The sequence below is a fragment of the Phaethon aethereus genome (genome assembly GCF_964289735.1).
Source record: "Phaethon aethereus genome assembly, chromosome: 8".
NCBI classification, from domain to species: Eukaryota; Metazoa; Chordata; class Aves; order Phaethontiformes; family Phaethontidae; genus Phaethon; species Phaethon aethereus.
This window is the reverse complement of record NC_138584.1, coordinates 14,904,520-14,924,974: the sequence shown is the minus strand read 5'-3', so window position 1 is coordinate 14,924,974 and position 20,455 is coordinate 14,904,520. Positions and strand designations below refer to the sequence as shown.

General features: G+C 38.9%; 1 protein-coding gene across 1 annotated transcript in view; it reads right to left on the bottom strand.

Moving 5' to 3' along the window:
- Nucleotides 1-20,455, bottom strand: part of PLPPR5 (phospholipid phosphatase related 5) — a gene marked incomplete at its 3' end in the record, with an annotated part of 43,166 nt that overhangs the window by 11,035 nt on the left and 11,676 nt on the right. The window contains exons 2-3 of the mRNA XM_082003175.1: nt 10,697-10,829; nt 8,499-8,749 (exon numbers count right to left, since the gene is read on the bottom strand). Coding sequence (XP_081859301.1) covers nt 8,499-8,749; nt 10,697-10,829 — 384 coding nt within the window. The remainder of the gene's footprint in view (nt 1-8,498; nt 8,750-10,696; nt 10,830-20,455) is intronic.

Sequence of the window (20,455 nt, the reverse complement as noted above, 5' to 3'; positions counted from 1 at the left end):
CAAAAAGCAGTAAAAATTGAACTAAATGCCAGCATCTACTTTTATAAACAACGTGTAATAGTTTGAACCAGTGCTGAACCAATACACCTCCATACCTCACAGATGGTGACTGAGGATGTTTAGTACCAATCCCCCCCCAGCACACAAACCAATCTAAATTCAGAAACTTTTATGCATCAAACTCTGAGAAATCAATTCGCCCTGCCTGCAGTCTAACTCTCCCTGTGAAATACTACTGAATTAAAAGCAAAGCTTGATGACAGAGCAGCTCTTCCACCCTAAGGGTATATTAGTGACTATTAGGTTTAAGCCAGCACTTTCCAAGCTCTGATGGGCCAGTGAAAGAAATTAATACCAAATTTTTAAATTTCCATTCTCTTGAATCTTGGCATTATGGATGCTTAAAAGTTGCCCCAGGAAGATTATACTTCAACTAACAAGATTTTTTGAGAAAAAAGTATCTACTTTCTGCAGAAGAAGTTTCTGCAATTAAACCACTGAAATCCCTAAAACCTTCACATTTAGATAGAGTTGAAGTTTTCAGATTGAAGAATGCAAATATTTGCTATGGAGTTTCACTAGAGAAAAGTGTGTAATGCCATCACCTTGAACTGCAAAGGGAAAACAGATGAATCTGCATTGAAGAACCAGTACCTTTTTGGCCAACAAATGGGCAGTCCTTTGGTTTTTTTTGTACTGTCTGAACTTTCAGCGGAATTTACTGGGTAACCAGTTATGAAGTGCTGCAATAACCCAGTCAAGAAGTTTAGGAAGCGTGGTTACAGTTACGATAAATTAAATGAAGGAAATGGTGGTCAGAGCTTGTCTGAAAGGAGCAACATCTGACAGTAACTTTGTTCAAAACACTAGAGAAAGATCCATGGCTTAGAGGACAAATGAAAGCTTAAGCTTAAAATCACAGCAGAGTACTGGAACACATACATCTTCAGTGTACCTTATATGATGAACAGCAAACTAGCAGCAAGCTTTCATCTAATGCAGACAAAGCCAAGGTTTGAAAAGAACAGTTTTGGGGTGTATCTCCAAACCACATTTCTCCTCTCTTCTTCCTAGACCATTTCAGAAATAGCGTTTCTCCCTTTGCTGACTACCCTTTTCTCTTAGCTCCTTATATTTTTGCAGGCTGTCTTCAGTGAGTTACCCTTACTGGTAAGGCAACTGCAACTTTAATTTCCAGCTTTTTAGCCCCACTGGTTTTCTTCAAGCTACAAACAGAGCAGTGCAAGCTGAGTTATTCAGCGACCCTCTGTTTTAGTGAGTCTCACTGTACTCCTGGATACTACCACCATTATCCACATTCACACTACATGTTAGAACATCTGGTGCTAGGGAAAATATTCTAATATTTTGAATATGCAGCAAGATCACTAAATTTCAAATACAGCTTGGGTGAAGTTGACATAGGCAAGTAGGCAGGAAGCTATCCTGCATTTAATTCTGTATTGTGGCATATTAAATCAAAATGACTACTGAGAAGGAAAAATCAACTAAAAAAAATGTGTAACTTGTTTAAGGCAGGTCTCAGACATATTTCAGTTATCTATAACACCTTGTGATCACTCAAGATGATCTCAATTTTTATGAAGTCAAAACACATTATAATACTTGATTCAGCAGTACTTCAAACTTCAACATTTTTAATAGCAACCTAAACTCAAAAGTGCTCTGCAGAAAATTCTCATAATTTTTTGTACAATCATGTCTTTCAAATCCCTACTCAGACAAAGCACTGAGTGAGCAGAAACAACCACAGACTCATGCTGTGCCTCACATGAGACCTCCATCTGCAGTCACCTCCTATATGTGCAGTCAAGATTGTCATGCCCAGTCCATTATTCAAAATAACCTGAGGGTTCTACCACCATAGGTACAGTTTCTATCTTTTCTTTACAGAACAGACACCACTGATCTTAAGAATAGTACTGTATTAAAATATTGTTAAAAAATTAATAGACACAGGGTAAACTTCTGAAACAGTGTAGTGAAAAGCCTGTATATTTGCAAAACCCTGCATAGCAAATGTAGATTCTTCCAAGGCAGGAGTCATAGATGTCCATTTTTAAACTTGACCTCTTGCAGCTCTAGTAAAATATATTAAAATGGACAGCTCAGTCAAAGATTTGATTTTGACTGAGAATAAATATAATTAAGCAGTTGTTTTCTTCTTGATTCTGGAAGGAAAGCTATAAACCAGCACAGTCAGTAATTGACAAAGAAAAGATGACAGGATTTTTCTTCTCCTTCTTTTCATAAATATTAAATGCAGTATAAACAAAGGAAAATAGCTCAGTGATTAAAACATTAGTGTGAATGAATGACAATATAAACTTTTACATGGCTAAAGTTGTTTACTGAAAAAGTCCATCTCAGTTCCTTTTAAGAACAGAAATTGGGAGCGGAGGAATCTAATTAAAGAAAGCTTTTAAATTAGTCAACTGCAAGACCAACAGCAGAGATTTTGATGTAAGATCAAGGATTGATAGAGTAGTTAGAATTAATTTTGCAGGCTGCACATTCTCCTGTAACATCAGATCAGCAGTGAATCTTCTCTTGCAGAACTTCTGCTATTGCTTTTCCTTTTTTCTGAAATAAGATATAAAGGTGGTATCAGCAAGCAGACACTGGCAGAGATGCATATAAGGAGGTGGATGTTATTTGATCATTCTATATACCAATATTTTCTAGATTTTTTGGAAAACACATTTGACCTTCACTCTTCAAGATGCTGGAAGTAAAGTCTTCAGAGAACCTCATAAATTGAAAGAAAAAACTCTAATTGAAGTGGTTTTGAAAATATGTATTTGCAAGTCAGAAACATCACCATCACCACCAAAGACAAAGCTACCTGTGAGGTTTCTGACATGACTGTCTCGGGTCATAACATAAGGAATAATCACAGTGTTGGCACTTAGACCTGTAACATGACACTTTTGAAGGCTTTCCCAGTACAATCTGACTCATGTGAAATATGTCCTAAATCTACTACAAACAATCATTCCAAACCATGTAAGAGAAGAACAGGAATTGAATGCCAAGTGCAGGACAAAGCGACCTCCTGGGCTATGCTGCAAGCTCTTTCTAGTCATCTTCTTTCAGCTATCTTTAGGCTCACCCACACAAACGTCTATGCGCACACACACACCTAACGTGTCCCAGAGTTCCATTTTAGTTGGAGTGGAGCTAGTCATCAGGCTGGGTGCACCAGCCAGGCAAGGTTAATTTTCCTAGCCGATTTCATCAGCCTGGGACCCACGGATGAGGGTAGGAAGATCCCTTCTGTGCTTGCTGTTTCGGTCCTCTCTGAAGCAGATGGTCTGGAGGACTGACAAAGAGACAGACCAGTCCATTAGTGGGCAGAGAACAATGACTCATGAAGCGACAAGCAGAAAAGAGGAAGGAATCACTGTACAGGCAACTATCCCAGGCAGTGCTCCAAATACACATTATCTCATGTTTTGTGTTGCTTTTACAATGTGCTATCGTTAAAGAAAGAATCTTGAACTATTCAAGCAATATAAATAATGTTATAGATGTTCCACCTGAGGAGTACATAACTTTCAATATTCATCATACCTACAAGAAAAGAGATACTCAAGAGATCAAAAAGCTGAAAAAGTAGTTAGTGGGCTATAGTGGATTGTAGTCTATAACCAGGTTCAATATTTAGTTAGAAACCTGTTTGACAGTCTAAAAGCTCCTCAGCTTCCTTGATTAATAATTATTGTGTCAAATTATTTCTAAAGCAAACCACATTCGTATTCTCAAATCATCTGGGTCTTTCTGCAACTGCCCACTGAAGAATTTTTTTAGTGCTTTTGAAGCCTCCTCCAGCTTTCTCCATATATTTTGCAGTAATTACTGATGACCCTAGACAAAAATTTGCTTTCAAAGTCAAGGGTCTGGATTGACAAAAGGAAATGAAAGCTCTAGAAATGCTGGACCTTACTATTACATTTCCCACTATGAGCTCCCCACAGTTGTAGCTCTAAACAACTGGAGAAGGAAAGAAGTATCCTTCAATATACCAGGACTGTAAGATACACCCAAATACTCATTAAAGTTGATTCAGTCTACAGAGGTCATTATCTTGAGCAACTGAATCGTAATGAAGAACTGACTGACAAGAAATATCTAGATGTCTTTAGATAAATCCCTGAATCTGATTGTAATGCTATTTTACTATCCAGCCTGAAAGTAACTGATGCACTCAATATATGAAGCCCATGATCTATGCTGTACAATCAGTATCAAGGGATACTTTTACTTGCTGCACCAGATACTAAAAAGAAATTCCACTTTCCTAACCCTGCCCCTGAAAAGCAGCCAAAAGAATCCTTTAATTCTCTAATTTCCTAACAAAAAACGGACAACAAAGCTGACTCAATAAGGTGGCTCTGCTACTCCTTTTCCTCCTGAAGACCCCCTAAAGCCTATCAAGGAGACGCCCGTCATGCCTCTTCCAGCTGCCTGTTGAGCAGGAGCCAAACGGGCACTTCAAGACAAAGGAGAGGTGAGATGAGACCTACACCTAAAGACTGGATCAAGGAGTGACACTGAACAGAATGTCACCATGTTGCCAGCACTGTGACCCAGACTGCCTTGCTCTCATTTCCCAGTGACTTATAAACACAGTAAACAGCAAAGATGATACAGCAGAATGCCAAGAGCAAGAACCTTGCAAAAAAGATGATCATGGGCCCAACAAAAGCTCTGCAGAGGAAAAAAATTGTCAGCTTTACCTGCTATGCCTGCCTGAAGCCGTAGTTCAGGCCAAGGGTTCACAGTACAAAGCAACAAAAGCAGCCTACAGACCTAAGGGCTATGTCAGTTATCAAGACATTAAACCTGCTCCTCTAGCATTACAAATACAAATCAAGTCTGAAATATATGTGGTAACACCAAGTTCAAACACTACCCTACAAACAGGTTGGTTGCCAACTGCTCTTGTCCAACACAGTAATAATAAAACAATGAAAAGGCAAAATTTAAGACAGATTTTAATTAATTCTATAAAACTAGACCTAGCAATGACCAATCCCCTAGGTCTGCAGCACCAAAGGACAACTGTTAGTCACAAGTCTCATTTAAATTCAAGGGAATAGACTGACTAAATCTTCCTATATCCCATCAAAATCCTACCAACAAAAAGACTCATGACTTCTCACTTCTGTGTCTCAGTTGTGGAAAAACCCCAAGTGTATGCATACTTGGCTGCTTCAAAATATACCTCTAATTTTCCGGGCTGTGTCAGTTTACACATATCAAAATACGGCTTATACAATTACCTTCTATTTAATGAACTTGCAGCGTCTGCCTTAATACCTATGTTAGCAGCTATTGCTCCAGCTGAGACAGGGTGAACTGCAATGCTGATAAGAACTGAAATCAGATGCAGTCAACTTATTAACCCAACTCAAGCAAAACCAAACAAAAGTTCTAAGACAAGTTGAGCAGACATGTAAGGAGAAATCCAGGTAGCAGCCAGCTGGGTTAGAGATTTTGGAATAGATTTACAGTAGTTCATTTTGAAGACTCTGGTACACTGGGAAAGATAAACTTAAAAGTCTGAAGAAGACAGGCAATGCATCCTTGAAAGTATATGTGTTTGGAGCAGGGTAGAGAAAATGCCTAACCATAGTGCTGCCATTGAACATTTCCATTGCTAAATCTCTTCCTTGATAGGTACTGAAAGTAATGGATGCAAACATTACAGAGGTCTAAATATTAGCAATACAATTGTTTGAAAAAGACTGTACTTCAGCAGGAGGGGAATTCAGAGTTGCCATAGCAGCCACCCACTCTCAAAAGAGGGGAGGGGAAAAAAAGGAAGACTCAGGAACTTAGATGAAAAAAGAAACTATTATTAACAAGACAATATGCACAGATGCTAGGTGGTAAGGATATGGCTGCACTTAAATGGAACAGATAGGGCAATTATTACATAAAGCATAGCCTTTGTTTTTAAATGGATTGATTGGTGAAATCACACAAGTCTGACATTGTTTACTTTGCCCCCTGAGAGAGCAAGGCTCTGGATCAGCTTGTTGCCTGTTTATGCCTTTAAGCTGGTTTCATTTTGTGCACAGCTGGCTGAAATGTCCAGGGAGGATTCTGTAACAATTCCTCCCTCTCTCCCAAATATTTCTGTTAACCAAAAAGAAAGCACATTTTGTATCAGAGATTATATGTTCATGAAATACTAGCTGAGTAATATATGGAGGTCTTTATGTCCATGTTCTCAATAACCGTTGTACCACAGCTCATACAAAGACTAGGCTACTGTTTAAATCTTCTACTCCAGTGAATACCGATGAGAAAGTTGTTATTCAGGGCCAGCTATCCTGATAAACATCAGGACATGACCCCAAATATTGGAACATTGCATTTCTTTCCCTGGTGTGTAATAGATAGTATTTGTAGCTGCAGGCATGCAACAGCATTTAAAAAAAACAAAAAAAAAACCCCAACCAGACTGCCAATATTGCATCAAAGACCTAAATTTGCAGGCTGCAACTCAGCTGATACATCATAGCAATTTACTTTATTAGGCAGCCTATAAGAATTCAGAAATCCCAAGAGCAGTGTATAGTACTTTAGTTAAACAATGACAGTGTCATGCATCATGCAACAATACAGTAACGACATAGGATATATTAATTTCTGCAGTTACTGAAAGATTTATGAAGTCATGAAACAGATCACAGCAGTTTTAATTTTTGATGTTGCTAACTGTATATTGACCACAGACAACATAAGGTTTGCATAAAATACTGCTCGTGCCAAAAGCCATTGATACTAGGTATTAGACCTTACTAATGTCTACTTTTTGTTTTTAAAAGTTTATTAATACTATTTTCCTTCCTGCTCTGCAGTAGCTGAACAGTTGGTTTCCTTTAGTTACTGTGACTCATGGCAACAGTGGAAATCCAACTTTACAGATGGATGAGAAAAATAGGAGCAATTAAAATGAAGAATACTGAATATTTTCTAAAATAGCTTGCACCAAATTTAGAGGTATGTTTCAGTCAAGCAAAGCCTTAGATATCTCCCCAAATAAAGAGAATACTATTAGGAGTCTTACACTTGCCTCAAGTTAGAATAGACTTTTATTGCTCATCTCTTATTTGCAGGTAACACTTGCCTGTACTAACTGATGATCCACATCTCAAATAGACATTGCTCACAAGGAACTTCTGGTAAATGTTACTGTCAGTGTTGCAGATTTTAAGCAACTGGTTCTAAAACCATATTCAGAAGCATGGGGTTGGCACACTGTCTGTGGATGGCGTTGGGTTCTTTGTCATGTTGTCAAGTATCAGGTTCCAGATCAGTCAGGAATTAAGTGTCAGCTCATTAAATATATACTCAAATGCAATACACACTCACACACATATATATACATTCATATGTATGCACATTTACATACACACACACACACATGTATAGGCAGGCCACTGTTCAAATACGGAGGGAATTTAAGGGCAACGACCATAGAGGTGTACGCACACACTTGCCTAGTTTTGCACTGACACTATGAGGGGCAGCCCCAGGTCCATCCAAAGGGTGACAAAGGACTGTGATTACCAGCGCAGATCAGGTAAGTGACTCCCATAGGCATGTGCTGCGGACAACTTTACTAAGAACCAGATGTGCTTCTGCTTAAGACAAGAACGATGTGCACTCCAAACTAAGCCAGGGAGTACTGCACAGAATTAGCTGAGCGAGATTCATTAGTCACTCTTCCTCTCACCTGCCTTCCCACACTTCTCAATAGCCTCTAGAACAGCTCTGATGCCAGGCAGTAAAAAACAGTTTCTATCCCAGCCCTGCTCATTACTCCCTGTATCAGAGAGGAGAGAGGGAAGGAGGACTGAATTGTCTTGTAGCCCACTTCACGGCAGAATAAGAGCCAAACTGACTTTGCATGAGCACTGAGGTACTTATAAATACCAATTCTGGTACCTAAAGACACAGACAGATCTCTGGAAACCTGCAGAGATCAGACACTTACATATGCCCACTCTTCTGCTTCACACCACCAACAAATTGGCCATGTGCAATTCCACTAATTTGTACTGTGTTAAAACATGGAAAGGAACCACTTCTAGTCACGGGCAATCCCTAGTCTCATTATTGACTACTGAACAAAGTAGTCACGTTCCCACATTCTCTGGAAATGGGGAAAAAGTAAACCCAAGGACCTGGTTATCCCAGATCTATAACTCTTTTTGGACAACTTGCCCTCTCTCAGCATTGCCTTAGCTTTCACGGCTCAGAGAACCACTACATCTGTAATTGTCAGAATTAAGTCCAATGTACCAAATTCTTAAAGGCCTCACAGTAACTCATATAAGGTTCACATATATAAAGTCAGCCAATGGCTGTCTTGTCTTCTCCCCATTCCTCCCTCCTCCCCTCACAGTGTGAGCTGTTTGCTCTCAAAAATATAGTGACATTAAATACCACAATATACTTACAGCCAGATACATAGCTGCATATACGCTTAGTGCTGCTTCTTTGGATGGGAATGTCTTTCTGGCTTTCGTTATAAGGTCTGGATTTCCAGTACAGGCATGTACACTACTGATGAATTGTGTATACTGTTTACATCCAAGTGCTGTATAGTTGGGTTTACAAAGTGCAAGAAAATGTGGTGCAAGATTCCCTGTTACTACTTGTCCAGCATTTACAAAGATGTCCGTAGCAAACAGTCCAAATGCGTAAATTCCTAAAGAGGGAAACAAAGAGTTAAATTTCCTGACAATTTCACTTCAGGGCAACATATTGTAGTATTTATCACAGTACTATACCAGCTCCTTCCATGTAAAGACTTGAAAAACCCTCACATGTACTATACACTAAAGATCCTGGCTCATGTTGGAGATGGTACTTTCCCACACAACCGCAGCAACAACACTGCAACGTACCCACACACCTGATCTCTCTCCATCCTTCAGAAAGCACTCTCACCTCTTGTGTACATAGCCCGCCTTCCTAGGCCCCCTAGCCATGAACCTCCACTGTTCGGGGTACCTATAGTAGTGCCTAACTTTTGCCCATGCTCGTTAAACAGAAGTGACGGGGGCAAATTCTTCACCCTGTCAATCTGCTTGAGAAACAAGGAAGTCAGGCACTGGTGGAGAAGTAACTTGAAAATTCGTAACACATACTGGACAGACATTTTCTTTTCCCTTGCAGCTGTAAAGAAGCTGAAGTACTGAATAATTCAGTATTGCAATGCACGAGTTGTCTTCACCTGCCTGCTACTGGGTACATCTCTATGCATGGCGTATTAATCACAGTACCAACAGAGTGAGCTGAAGATCTATATATATTTGAGGAACTACTTATGCTAAAGAGGTTTTTTATCAGACATATCTGCAAAGCATTAAGCACGTGTACTCATTTATTAGATGCAAATGCATATACCCAATTACTTAAAAGAAAACAGTTTTCTTCTATTCTGAGGTCCCTTTCTATCCTTTTGGAATCAGAAAATGAGCTCTTGAAAGAAATGGAAACGCAGCACCCTGACTGGGGAGCAAAGCCAGCAGGTATGTATTCAAATTCCACCTGAGCTACAGATTTCCTCCTGTATTTCCACAGGTAAATCACAGCGCGGAGGCCATTGTTCATCCCTTCCTTCGCTCCCCGCACTGTTGTTTTGGTGGGTTTTTGGGGTTGGTTTTTTTTTTTGCTTCTGTGAGCAAGGAGGGCCCTCCAGGTGGGATGGAAACATAGGCACTGATCACACATAGAGCAACTGCAACTGGAGGAGCTCCTCATCATCACTCCCCACCTCCTCTGGACCTATGCAAGACAGTCTCATTCTTAACAACTTTTAGCCACTCCAGTGTGACAGTGAGCAATCACGCTCTCAGAAGGCAAGCACGGCTGTTACACAAACACTGCAAATACAGCCACAGCTGCACATTCCCTCCCTCCCCCTGCAACTGGGGCACGCAGGAGGATTAGCTGCCCCAAGGCTTCGTTCCTCCAGCTGTTTCTCTTAGATACAACCATAAGTGAGAAGCAAAGAACAGAACTGAGCCCTGCTATGGCAACCCTGCACACACTAAAAAGCAGCATCTGGGAATATTCAGTAGACATTTTGAGTGGTGGTACTTCTCCCTCCAAACACATTCACAATGAACTAACTAGAAAGGATGACAACTCGTATCTACAAACATCAATGGGGGAATTACAGCTGACTTCAGTGCAGCATGGATTTTGTAGTTTTCTACTCGCAACTATAATACAATCTCCAGGGTTAGAAAGCACCTAAACCAGGCTTGGCTTCAAACACACTTTTATATCGCAAGTCTTCAATTTTGGCTGCTATGTGTGCATGTAACCAAAAGAAAACTATCAACTATAGATATGGCACAAGGATACCTCTTTCCTCCACTTCACTATACTCCAGGCCTGCTGGTTGTTGTTGACCCCTTGTGGTCCCCATTTTTTTCTATTTTTACTGCTGTTTCTGCAATTATTTTTTTATCCACACTTCCAAGAAGCTTCATTTGCTATCCAAAAGGAGAGAACTCATCACACCTGAGTTAACACTACACATGAAATGTTTTATGGTTATCTGAATATTTTCCCCAGGTCAACAGTAAGACATAATTGATCACTCTCATCATTCAGAAAATGAAAGCATTAATTTTGCTCATACCAAGGAATCTGATGGTCCTGCGCACCAGTGGATTTATATAACAACAGTCTCCAGTTAATATTGTTTTTTCTTGGTTTTCAAAATCCTTTGTAGCTAACTGTAGACAAAACACTGCAGTTTCTCCAACGATAATCTTAGGGAAGGAGAAAAAAAGGGGAGAGAAATGGTACATCAGATTACAGCAAGTAAATATACTAATATTACAGAGATGGCTATCTCATCTTATGGAAACAAGACCAAATCAGCACAAAAGACAACATAAGTGAACCAAGTTCTGTACGTTAATCTTCTTATGAGGGAAATATGCTTTATGGCTTTACTTTATTTGCATTAAAAAAGAATAAAATTCTATAACCAGGACTTGTAATTGACATAACATAACCTAATTTTCAGGATGAGGGAAAAGAGAAAGAAATCTACTAGTTCAAGAACAACAGATTGCATAATGCACAAGGTGTGGACCAAAATAAAGGCCTAATCCTGAAGATGCTGAACATTTCAGTTCCCACATGGCTTTCTCTGACACCCAGCACTTCACAGGGTTGAGCTCCAAATTTTTAACTGTGGAGAGGAGGGGGGAAATCACAGCAGAGCTCCTGTTCACGTCAGAGGATTGGTTTGCCAGGAGGTACTTAACAGGGTTTGATTCATATTTTGCCAGCTGAGTTTATCAAGTCTGGCTTTAACTTTGTTCCTCATGCTTGAGCAAAGTGTCACCACTGATATTTAAACATTAAGCATGGCCTGTTTCACACTCATTACACCAAAACGAATAAAGTTCTCGTGTCTGTATGTCATTCACATTACAATTGGTGAAAAATTAAAAAAAAATCATAAATAAAGAAGAAAAACAGATTTTGAATGTAAAATATCCCAAGATGTGTATTTACCTGAAAATAAAGTAAAGCAAAACATGACCTTTAATTTACTCATGACAATTACATTATTGAGACTTAATAGCCAAAGCCAAGCCTTAAGTGTGTATCTGTCTAAACATATGATACTGAAGCTTTACAGCAGGTAGTACAGGTATGATCAAAGAGAGTGGAGCAGAAGGGTCAAATACTGACCACTGTATTCCAACTTTGATTCACTGTGGGACTTAAAGGCAAGGCTCTTCTGCTCTTCTATATGAAAAGCAGCACAGCTTATTCATAGGTACATCACAGGAATGAAGACCAGCAATCTGAAGTCTTAATACTACACAAATACAAGAAATAATGCCATCAAATCTGCTTCATTGCCTATGTTTTTCTAAATCTTTGACCTAACAGGAAACGATAAACTTTTTCATATATCACAATAGGTCTAAACAGTTCTACACACAGCATTAGTTAAAAAAAAAATGGGCAATGGCTCATAAGCACAGTTTGTTGTCAACAGGAAGAATGCAGTTAATGACCTTACTTAGTTATTTATAGATCTACCCAGGTGACTGGGCTAAATTGTGACACACTGTGGAGGAAAGTGCTTCTTATAAATAACGTGGCACAAATAACAAAAATAACTGTGGTGGCAAGTATGTAAAAAGCAGAATTCAGTTTGTCACAGAAAGAGTCATCATCTCTTACTTTAGACGGGCTTCAGATCCTAGTGAAATTTTTAGATGAATCAGAAATTTCAATACCCAAACTAACAAAGTATCCTCTCTTTACTTTGGTACAAGCAAGTTTTCAGCACACCAAAGTATAATTCCTTCATCTATAATTAACAAATGATCAGTACACATATGAAATGTAACTCAGTCTTGAATTCAAGGTCATCAAAATTATGACAATAAGAAGGAGAATTCAGTCCAATGACACCTACGGCTCTCATGAAAAGACCAAACAAACAGTTTTAATATGAATCATAAATCTGAGAACTGAAACACTAAGATTTTTACTGTGAGTCACAGTTGCTCCCTTCTTTCCTCTGGAATAATGAAACATCAAGGACTAGGCAACCTGAACACAGTTAGATTCTGCATAAAACTGATTTTTTTTTTTTTTCTCCCAAGCTCAATAAATTTCAGTAATGCAGACTTCCAAACTCCAGAAAAAAGCAGAATCCAGCACAAGGATCCAAGAATCTGTGATATACAGTGCTCAACCTTTTGCAAGAACACAAAGAAAAAGTGTGGCAGCAAGCTCAAGACTCCAGCTCTGAGTCTGTGAATCTGCTGATCTAGGAATACATGTTCTTTTTGGTTGGTAGGGAAGCTGAGGATAGCAAATGAGCAGGGAGAACTGCTCATTCAGTTACAGAAAGGAGATCCTCACTTCCAGCAACCCATCTTCATCAGCTTCATCTAGGCCCTTGCTGCTGGCAACAATTTTTCCTTGTTACATTTCCTGTCTTTGATGGTGACCTAGATGAAGAAAACCCTCTGCTACAAGAATAGCAGGGGGCAGTGGTCAAGCTCTTAGCTGCATGAAAATAATCTCAGAGTGAGTACATAGGTGCAAGGGTCAGAACAATACAGAACTCAGCTAAAGACAAAAAACTAGGCTATACTAAGCCTAGTGCTCTACTCTCAGAAGTCATCAGAGTTATGCCATTGAGCACAACAGGCCTTCATTTCGATGCCTCTGTGGCTTTACTTTGATAGAATCCATCTGGAATTTGGCAATAAATACAGTTTCTGTATTTTTTTGTACTGGCAGCTCAGCTAAAGCTGTTCTCCTTCCTCCATCCTTCAGCACAAGCACTGTTCATCTCAATAATCAGCCTACTGATGTTTCTGAAACGGAAGGAAAATCTTTTTTGACCTCAGTAAGTCACAGGAGAGATTCCGTTTCCCTTCTCTCTGGCACCACTGGCAATAATCAGCTCTACAAGGTAGAGGAAAGGGAGGGCAATCTCCCTCTTGCTCTTGTAATTTGCATGCCTACTATATTCCATGTTCCAGGAAGGAACAATTTCTGTATTCCTTCTGGCACAGGGACCACCACTACCCCTTCCACTGCATACGCGAGTTGCAATCTGTCAACAAATGACATTTAATGTAACAGAATTACTTGTGTACTTGTTGGCTAAGTTTTGGGGAAAAAAGTTTTTGGAGTATTCCAAAACTGACAGTGAAAGATTGCAATGGATAATCTGAAAGCTGTGACAACATAAACTTTTGGACAGGGCTACACAAGTTCAGGTATAGGAATACAATTTGCAATGAAAAAAAAGTGAGGATATTAGAAGTATCTTTTATCTTATTCTGTCTAACAGGGTCATACTACTTTAGGTCACTGTACAGATTTCCACAAGAATGATACATATTAGAATTCTTAGCCCACAGGTATTTTAACAGCTGTTAAAAGCAGAGGCCACCCTCCGTAAGGCTGAGAAAACCTTTTGACATATAATTACAGCATGTAAAGTATAAAAAAAAGAACAATTTTCACCTGAAGACTAACAATACAAAGTGTAGGCTTTCCAGTATTCTAAAGAATATATATATATAAATAATTTTCACAGTCCTCAGATAAAAATGCAGTGTAAATAACTGTTACAAAGAAGGAGCAAGACAAGAATGAGTGCCCTATGGGCATCAGCCTAAGCTCGGACAGGCAGTCATGAGGTCCTTGTACTACTACAGCTTCACTCTGTAACCACAGGGAAAGCCCTTAAGTCCTGGTTCACAGTATAAAGTGTAAAAGGACAACACAAAAATCACCCTACATAAAGATATTTAATGTTAATACATACTTCATAACTAGCATTTAAATAATCCTTTCTTTCTAGGGAAGCATGGAAAAGAAATATTAACCCAGCAAAATCTAAATTACAGGAAAAGTTCTTGTAACCATCTCCATGGCAATCATATCCTGTCTGCGATGTGACAACCCATTCGACAGCCAGGAACAGAGCTTGGGAGGGGTGAGATCTAAAATTAATATTTCTTCTTGTTTCACCTCTTAGCTCCTGATTAATTTATTTGGTGATTGATTTTCATGGTGTTTTTGTAGTAGTAATATATTTATTGCCAACTACCCAATACCTGTCCCTTTCCTTGTTTTCTGCACAGGATACTTAAAGCATTTAGCGCACATTCCCTACACCAATTCCTTCCTCCCAAGTAAGTTCAGATTTTTTCTGTATTAGTCATTTTTCTGAATCCAGGCAAGCTGTTCCTAGTTTTAGCACTGCATGTCAATTTAGAAATCTAATTTGTCCTTCCCAAAATCATCCATCCAGTATATTCTTAACTTGGTTCTAAATTCTGAGCTCTTTTCCAACTTGAAATGTCAAACCTGACTCATTCCAAATATTAGCACTTAGAGCAGCTCTGCCCTTGTTGATTTTCCAGTAAACTGACTCCATAAACAAACTTCCCCTAGTGTCACATATGGTTTACAACAGCCAGCACTTACATAAATAAATGACCTTAAATCTGCACTTCTCAAATACTAATGAGGTTTATTTTATGGACTACCTTCTCATATATGATGTAATTTCCTATAAAAAACCCCAGGATTCAAGTAACAATTAAACATTCATTTGGATGACAAAGTATCTGAGGGTATATTAATGCATTTAAACAAGACAAATCCTGAAATTTAAGGTTGATAATCTCTCATATTCACAGATCTTTCCAGCTAACAGCTACTTTAGGGTATACAAATATTCACGAAATATTTGATATGGGCCAGAGAATGTGGTAGAATACACGATTCCCTCTGCCAATTCTCAGGGTTATGCTGTAGCTACAGCAACCACTCAGATAGATGAGTAACACTGAAAAGCAGTTATTGCATTAAAAAAACCCAACAAATATTCATCCATGTTCTGAACTTCTCAAGTTAAGAAGAACAGTTGACAATACTGCGCACTGTAATCTCTCTACTGACTTCTTTTCATTCATTGTATTTCTCTCATTTAGGCATGACTTGAACCCTAACTAAGGCTGCTGTGAGACCACCTTCAAGAAACAACATGGCAAGGGATTGTCTCTTTGGGGAATGAGCATCTCAGGCAGTCCACAGCTCTGCTTTTCTCTCTAGAATGAAATTCCTCATACTTCCTTATCAGACACAAGGGCAGCTGGGAACTGGAGCTAAAAATCTGGGGGGTGATCTTTGTACCTCTAGGCAAACTGTCATCATTTTAAGTTGCATGGCCTCCCCATGCATTTCACTTACAAGTTCCCACCTAAAAAGTATGGGGTAGACTTCTTTTAAAATAGGCTTCCATAGGCTTTGTTGTTCCTGTTCTTTATCTTTTCTTCTTTCAGCAAGACCATGGGCTATTTCTGGCCTACTCCCCCTTTAAAAATGCCATCAACATACACAGAGCATAGTGGTCTCTAGAGTTTGGAAAATCTAGTGGCATAAACCTCAGTCTTTAGTGATGCTATAGATAAGCTCCACTCTCTGCTTTAAGCTAAAATTGCTGTGTGAGGTGACAACCCTGGCAGGAAAAGCAGCAACAGTATTTCCAGCAGTAGCAATTTCAAGTTCATTATGCACAGCTTTCCCTTGTGGCCATTTAATTTGTGTTTTTCTTGTTCTCACTGCTTCTTGCTTGCTTAAACTGACAGCAAATGCCCTGGTTGATTTTCACAGTACATTTTCTATAGTAAAAAATGACGAGTAGTTTTGAGGAAAAGGAAAATGAAGAAATAAATCCTAGATAAATCTGTCTGCTATTGATTAAATACAAAATATCCCCCCTTGCACGCAGCATGGAGATAGAGGAACGTACTGCATATCAACTTCTGAAGGTCTGGAGAGAAGATGTGAAAAGAAAATTGCTTTTCTAGAGAAAGATGTGGGAAAAAAATACTCAGCCTTTTTTTCCAGTAATTTTTGTTTTAAAAATATGTACTCTTGATTTTTTGAGAAAAATACCAAAATTTTAATAGAGTTCTTGGTATGTATTTGGTCATGGCCATTTACAGAAGAAAAATAGCAGTATAAGATTATATATCTAATAGTCAAATATTATCTGCCTTACTTATTTTTCTGTAGTGCAGCATATGGCTATATTACTAAAAACTAATGTTACTTCTGACAGGGCCAAGTATTCTTTACTGCTCTTTGTAATACTTGTACACATAGTCAGTATGTAACAATGGTGAAGGTTGCTCACTTCAAGAGGCACATAGTAACCAAGCATTATAAGCAGTGAGCTTCAAGTGAATCCCATGAGCACATAACCACAGAGACATGGACAGCTTCATCATTCACTGGATTATCTTCATTCATTACCTTATCTTATGACATAAAAAAATGAAATATTTTTAATTACAGTGTCTCTAAAAGCCTCCTTTCCCCCCCCCCCCTTTTTCTTTTTTTACCTAACAGAGCAATAGATCATGTATGCAAATGGCATCTCCTCTAGAGCACGCCTGTGTCATCCAACAGGCAAAGCCTCTGCACAGCAGCACACTGTCACCAGGGATGGAATCACCCGATGCCCGAGCAAAGTTTGGTTATGTAAAAGATCATTTTGAGAAACAGCTACCAGGACCCCGCTATTCGGAGCGTAACTAAGAGAAGGGCCCTGCGCCACCACCACAGAGGGCAAGTCTTGGCCTGTGACAGCAGGTCCTGCATTTGATGCTCTGCGACAGAAGCAGAGGGGTGAGCAAGCAGCCGCACGGCGTGCGCCGGCCCAGCCCGGCTCTGCCTTGACAGGAACGCGCACTCCACTTAAGCCCGCTTTACCCACAGCGCTTGGCGTTACATCCCCTACTTGTGTCTACTAAACCTTTCGCATCACTGTGAGATGAAGAATATCCAGCTGCTCTGCACTGCAGTTCTCCAGGGGATTCGAAACGGCCAGGACACTGGGAAAACAAGCTCAATAATGCTAACAAGGCAGTCTAGGGGCCAAGTAAGAGTCTGACACTTGGCTCCAAAACTATCTAAGTGCTGGCACAGTTTCACAATACTGAGACAAGCATTCTTGGTGAACGCGTTCCAAGAGGTAGTAGAGAACAGACTTCGGTGAGAACTCTTGTTCATGCACTGATCTTTTCTAATTTTAAAAAATAACACCCACAAGCTAGGAAAAAAAAAAATTAATCTAGAGAAAATTCTCAACATCTAAAAAAAATAGTAATTTTGATCTGAACACAGTGAAGGGATGAGAAAAGAATTAATTCAAAACTGCCTTCTAAAAGCATCAATTCACGTTTCAAAAGGTAAAGTTACTTCAGACTGAAATATTCCAGATAAGGTTCTTATAATAGGGAATTCATGCAAGTTTTAAGTTGTTCTCATTTTCTTTTTACAAAAATGAGGATGAAACTATCCAAACTTTCCAAGCTCCACACTTCTCTCTACAAACACACCTCAACAGGAGGATGGGTTGTAATATAACCAGAGATCAACTAATTTTAGTTTCCTAACCTCTGAGTGATAGTTGAAAAAGGTTGTTGTTTCATATAATTTTTTCATTAGGGTTTTTTAAAAAGAACTTTTCATCAAAATTTTTCTTTTTCTCAGGTGCTTAGCTTCAACCTTTAAAATGCCATAAATATTTGCGAAGGAAAAACGAAATGCTCAAAGCCCTACCATTCATCTTCCCTACTAGAAGACAAATTCAGACAGCATGTTCAGCTCTGCACTCAGCTGTATCAAGGAAGTCTTCTACTGGACTTGAAGTGATACATGTGAGGAAGACTGTGGTTCCTTATGGCCTGGCCTTGGTAAACCCCTTTGTTTCTTGCCTGTCCAAGAAAACAGTATTTTGTTCTGTCTGCTGAGGGAGATTGGTTTCTTAACCCTTCTGTGCATGTTGAAAACATTATTCCTTGATAAGCACAATACCAATGCTTATGAAACCCATACTGATGATCATTTCCAACAGCAATGTTACTTTATGCTTTAAAACTTACATGATCTACACAATTGCACTTTTCTACCCAGGATGAACATTCAATTGCAAAATTCAACATAAACAGTCTTTCATCCCTGCTTGAATAAAAACTGATCACATAAAAGGCATCTTTTAAAGATTCTGGTCACAAAGTAGTGGTTTTATAGTCAGTATATGACTGGAGACAACTGTTCTCAGAGGCTCAGAGGAAGGAGAATATCTGAATTTCTGGCTTTTCACTTCTATCTGATTTCTACTCAAGGCCAGACACATTTTGCAGATACATTATTCCTGACACCAGTTCAAGGAAAGCCACTTTCACTGAAATGCCATCATCAAACAACTGAAACTGAAGGACCAAACACTGTACCAGTATAAGCACCCTGTGTTTTAGTATAACCATGAGAAAAATATGCTGCACATATGATTAATACCTGTAAGATTTCACAAAAATTGTTTTCCAGATTTTTGTGGCAAAATATGTGCGTCTGCAAACCATACACACATAATTGCTTTTTTATTTATGTTTGTTACTGTCAATTAGTATTTGATTCATAATTACAAATTTAAGTAGACAGCTCAATAAAATGATTACACACTTTTTTATTAAAAAATTATCTTCACAATAAAATAGCTTTCTTTGAAAGCACATAACTAGCTCCACTCCTCTGTATAAGCATCTCTCCTTTAATTACAGTGTCTCTAAAAGCTTCCTTCCCCCCCCTTTTTCTTTTTTTTACCTAACGGAGCAATTGATCATGTATGCAAATGGCATCTCCTCTAGAGCACGCCTTATCTTAGGCTACAGTATAATTTCTAATCCATCAAATACATTAAGGTCATTACCTTTTCCCAGTTGAAATGAAAAGTAACATCCCTGCTAAATTCAACAGGGGCTGGATTAGTTGTGAAAACCTGTGGCACACTAGATTAAGACCAATACTCCAGTCAAAGTGGGGAAACAGATCTTAGCTATGAATGCCATCCCAAGAAGATAATAAAACAAAACTAAGACAACAAGCCAATATTACAGGGAAGTAGTACTAAACATTTGGGAAAGAGATTTAACGGGTCAGATAAATCAGAAAAAAGAGTCCAAAACTACAATGCCCACTCCTGAGTGTATTACCTTAAAGTAATTCTTCTTATACAATACTTTATACTCTTCACATTGTGAGCATTACTGCAAAGTATCCAGGCGTCATCAAAAATGAGTTAAAACCACTTTAAAAGCCATTGCATGGGAAGCATCTGATCTAGAACTATGACTTTATTCTGAGCTGTCTCACAGCAGGGTTAATTGTGCGTAATATGTACATTCAGCACAAAACCAGCAGTAAAACTAATGAGTAATAAACCCTGACAGTATTAATCCACATTTCTAGTGCCTGTGAAAGCCAGGAAACAAACGACCAAATAAAAGCTTTCAAAGAAAAGTAAGACTGAAACTTGTATTGACACTTCAGTGACACAGTCAAAGCGAATGAAACTGTGGCTGTACCAAAGTTAACTTCTGAGCTTCACTGACTTCAGGCAGACCCATGATGTTATTCCCAGAATGGTCACTAGAGACGCTGGTCAGTGAGAGAAGATCAGAAGAAAAAGAAATCAGAAGTCCCTCTTCCAGACACCTCCCAAACAACTAGTAAGCCCAATGTGTGACCGTTCACCTGCATCTCTTCCCTCAGACTTGAAAGCTGTAATTTCACAGTGTGCAATTATTTCTCCTTAAGAATGTTATTATAATAAATTAATATACTGAAGTGACGTTTATTAGAAACAGAATCTTAATGAAGGGACAGAAGTGGGAGCAGAGAACTGCTTACGAGCACCAAAGTTTTAGTAATTCCTTACCTCTTCTCTTAACAATGCAACGGTAGTGATTTAGCCAGCAAGAAACATTGCATAGCAGTAGCATATCCCATTTGTCTTTTTTTGATACATATACATGTAGAAAGA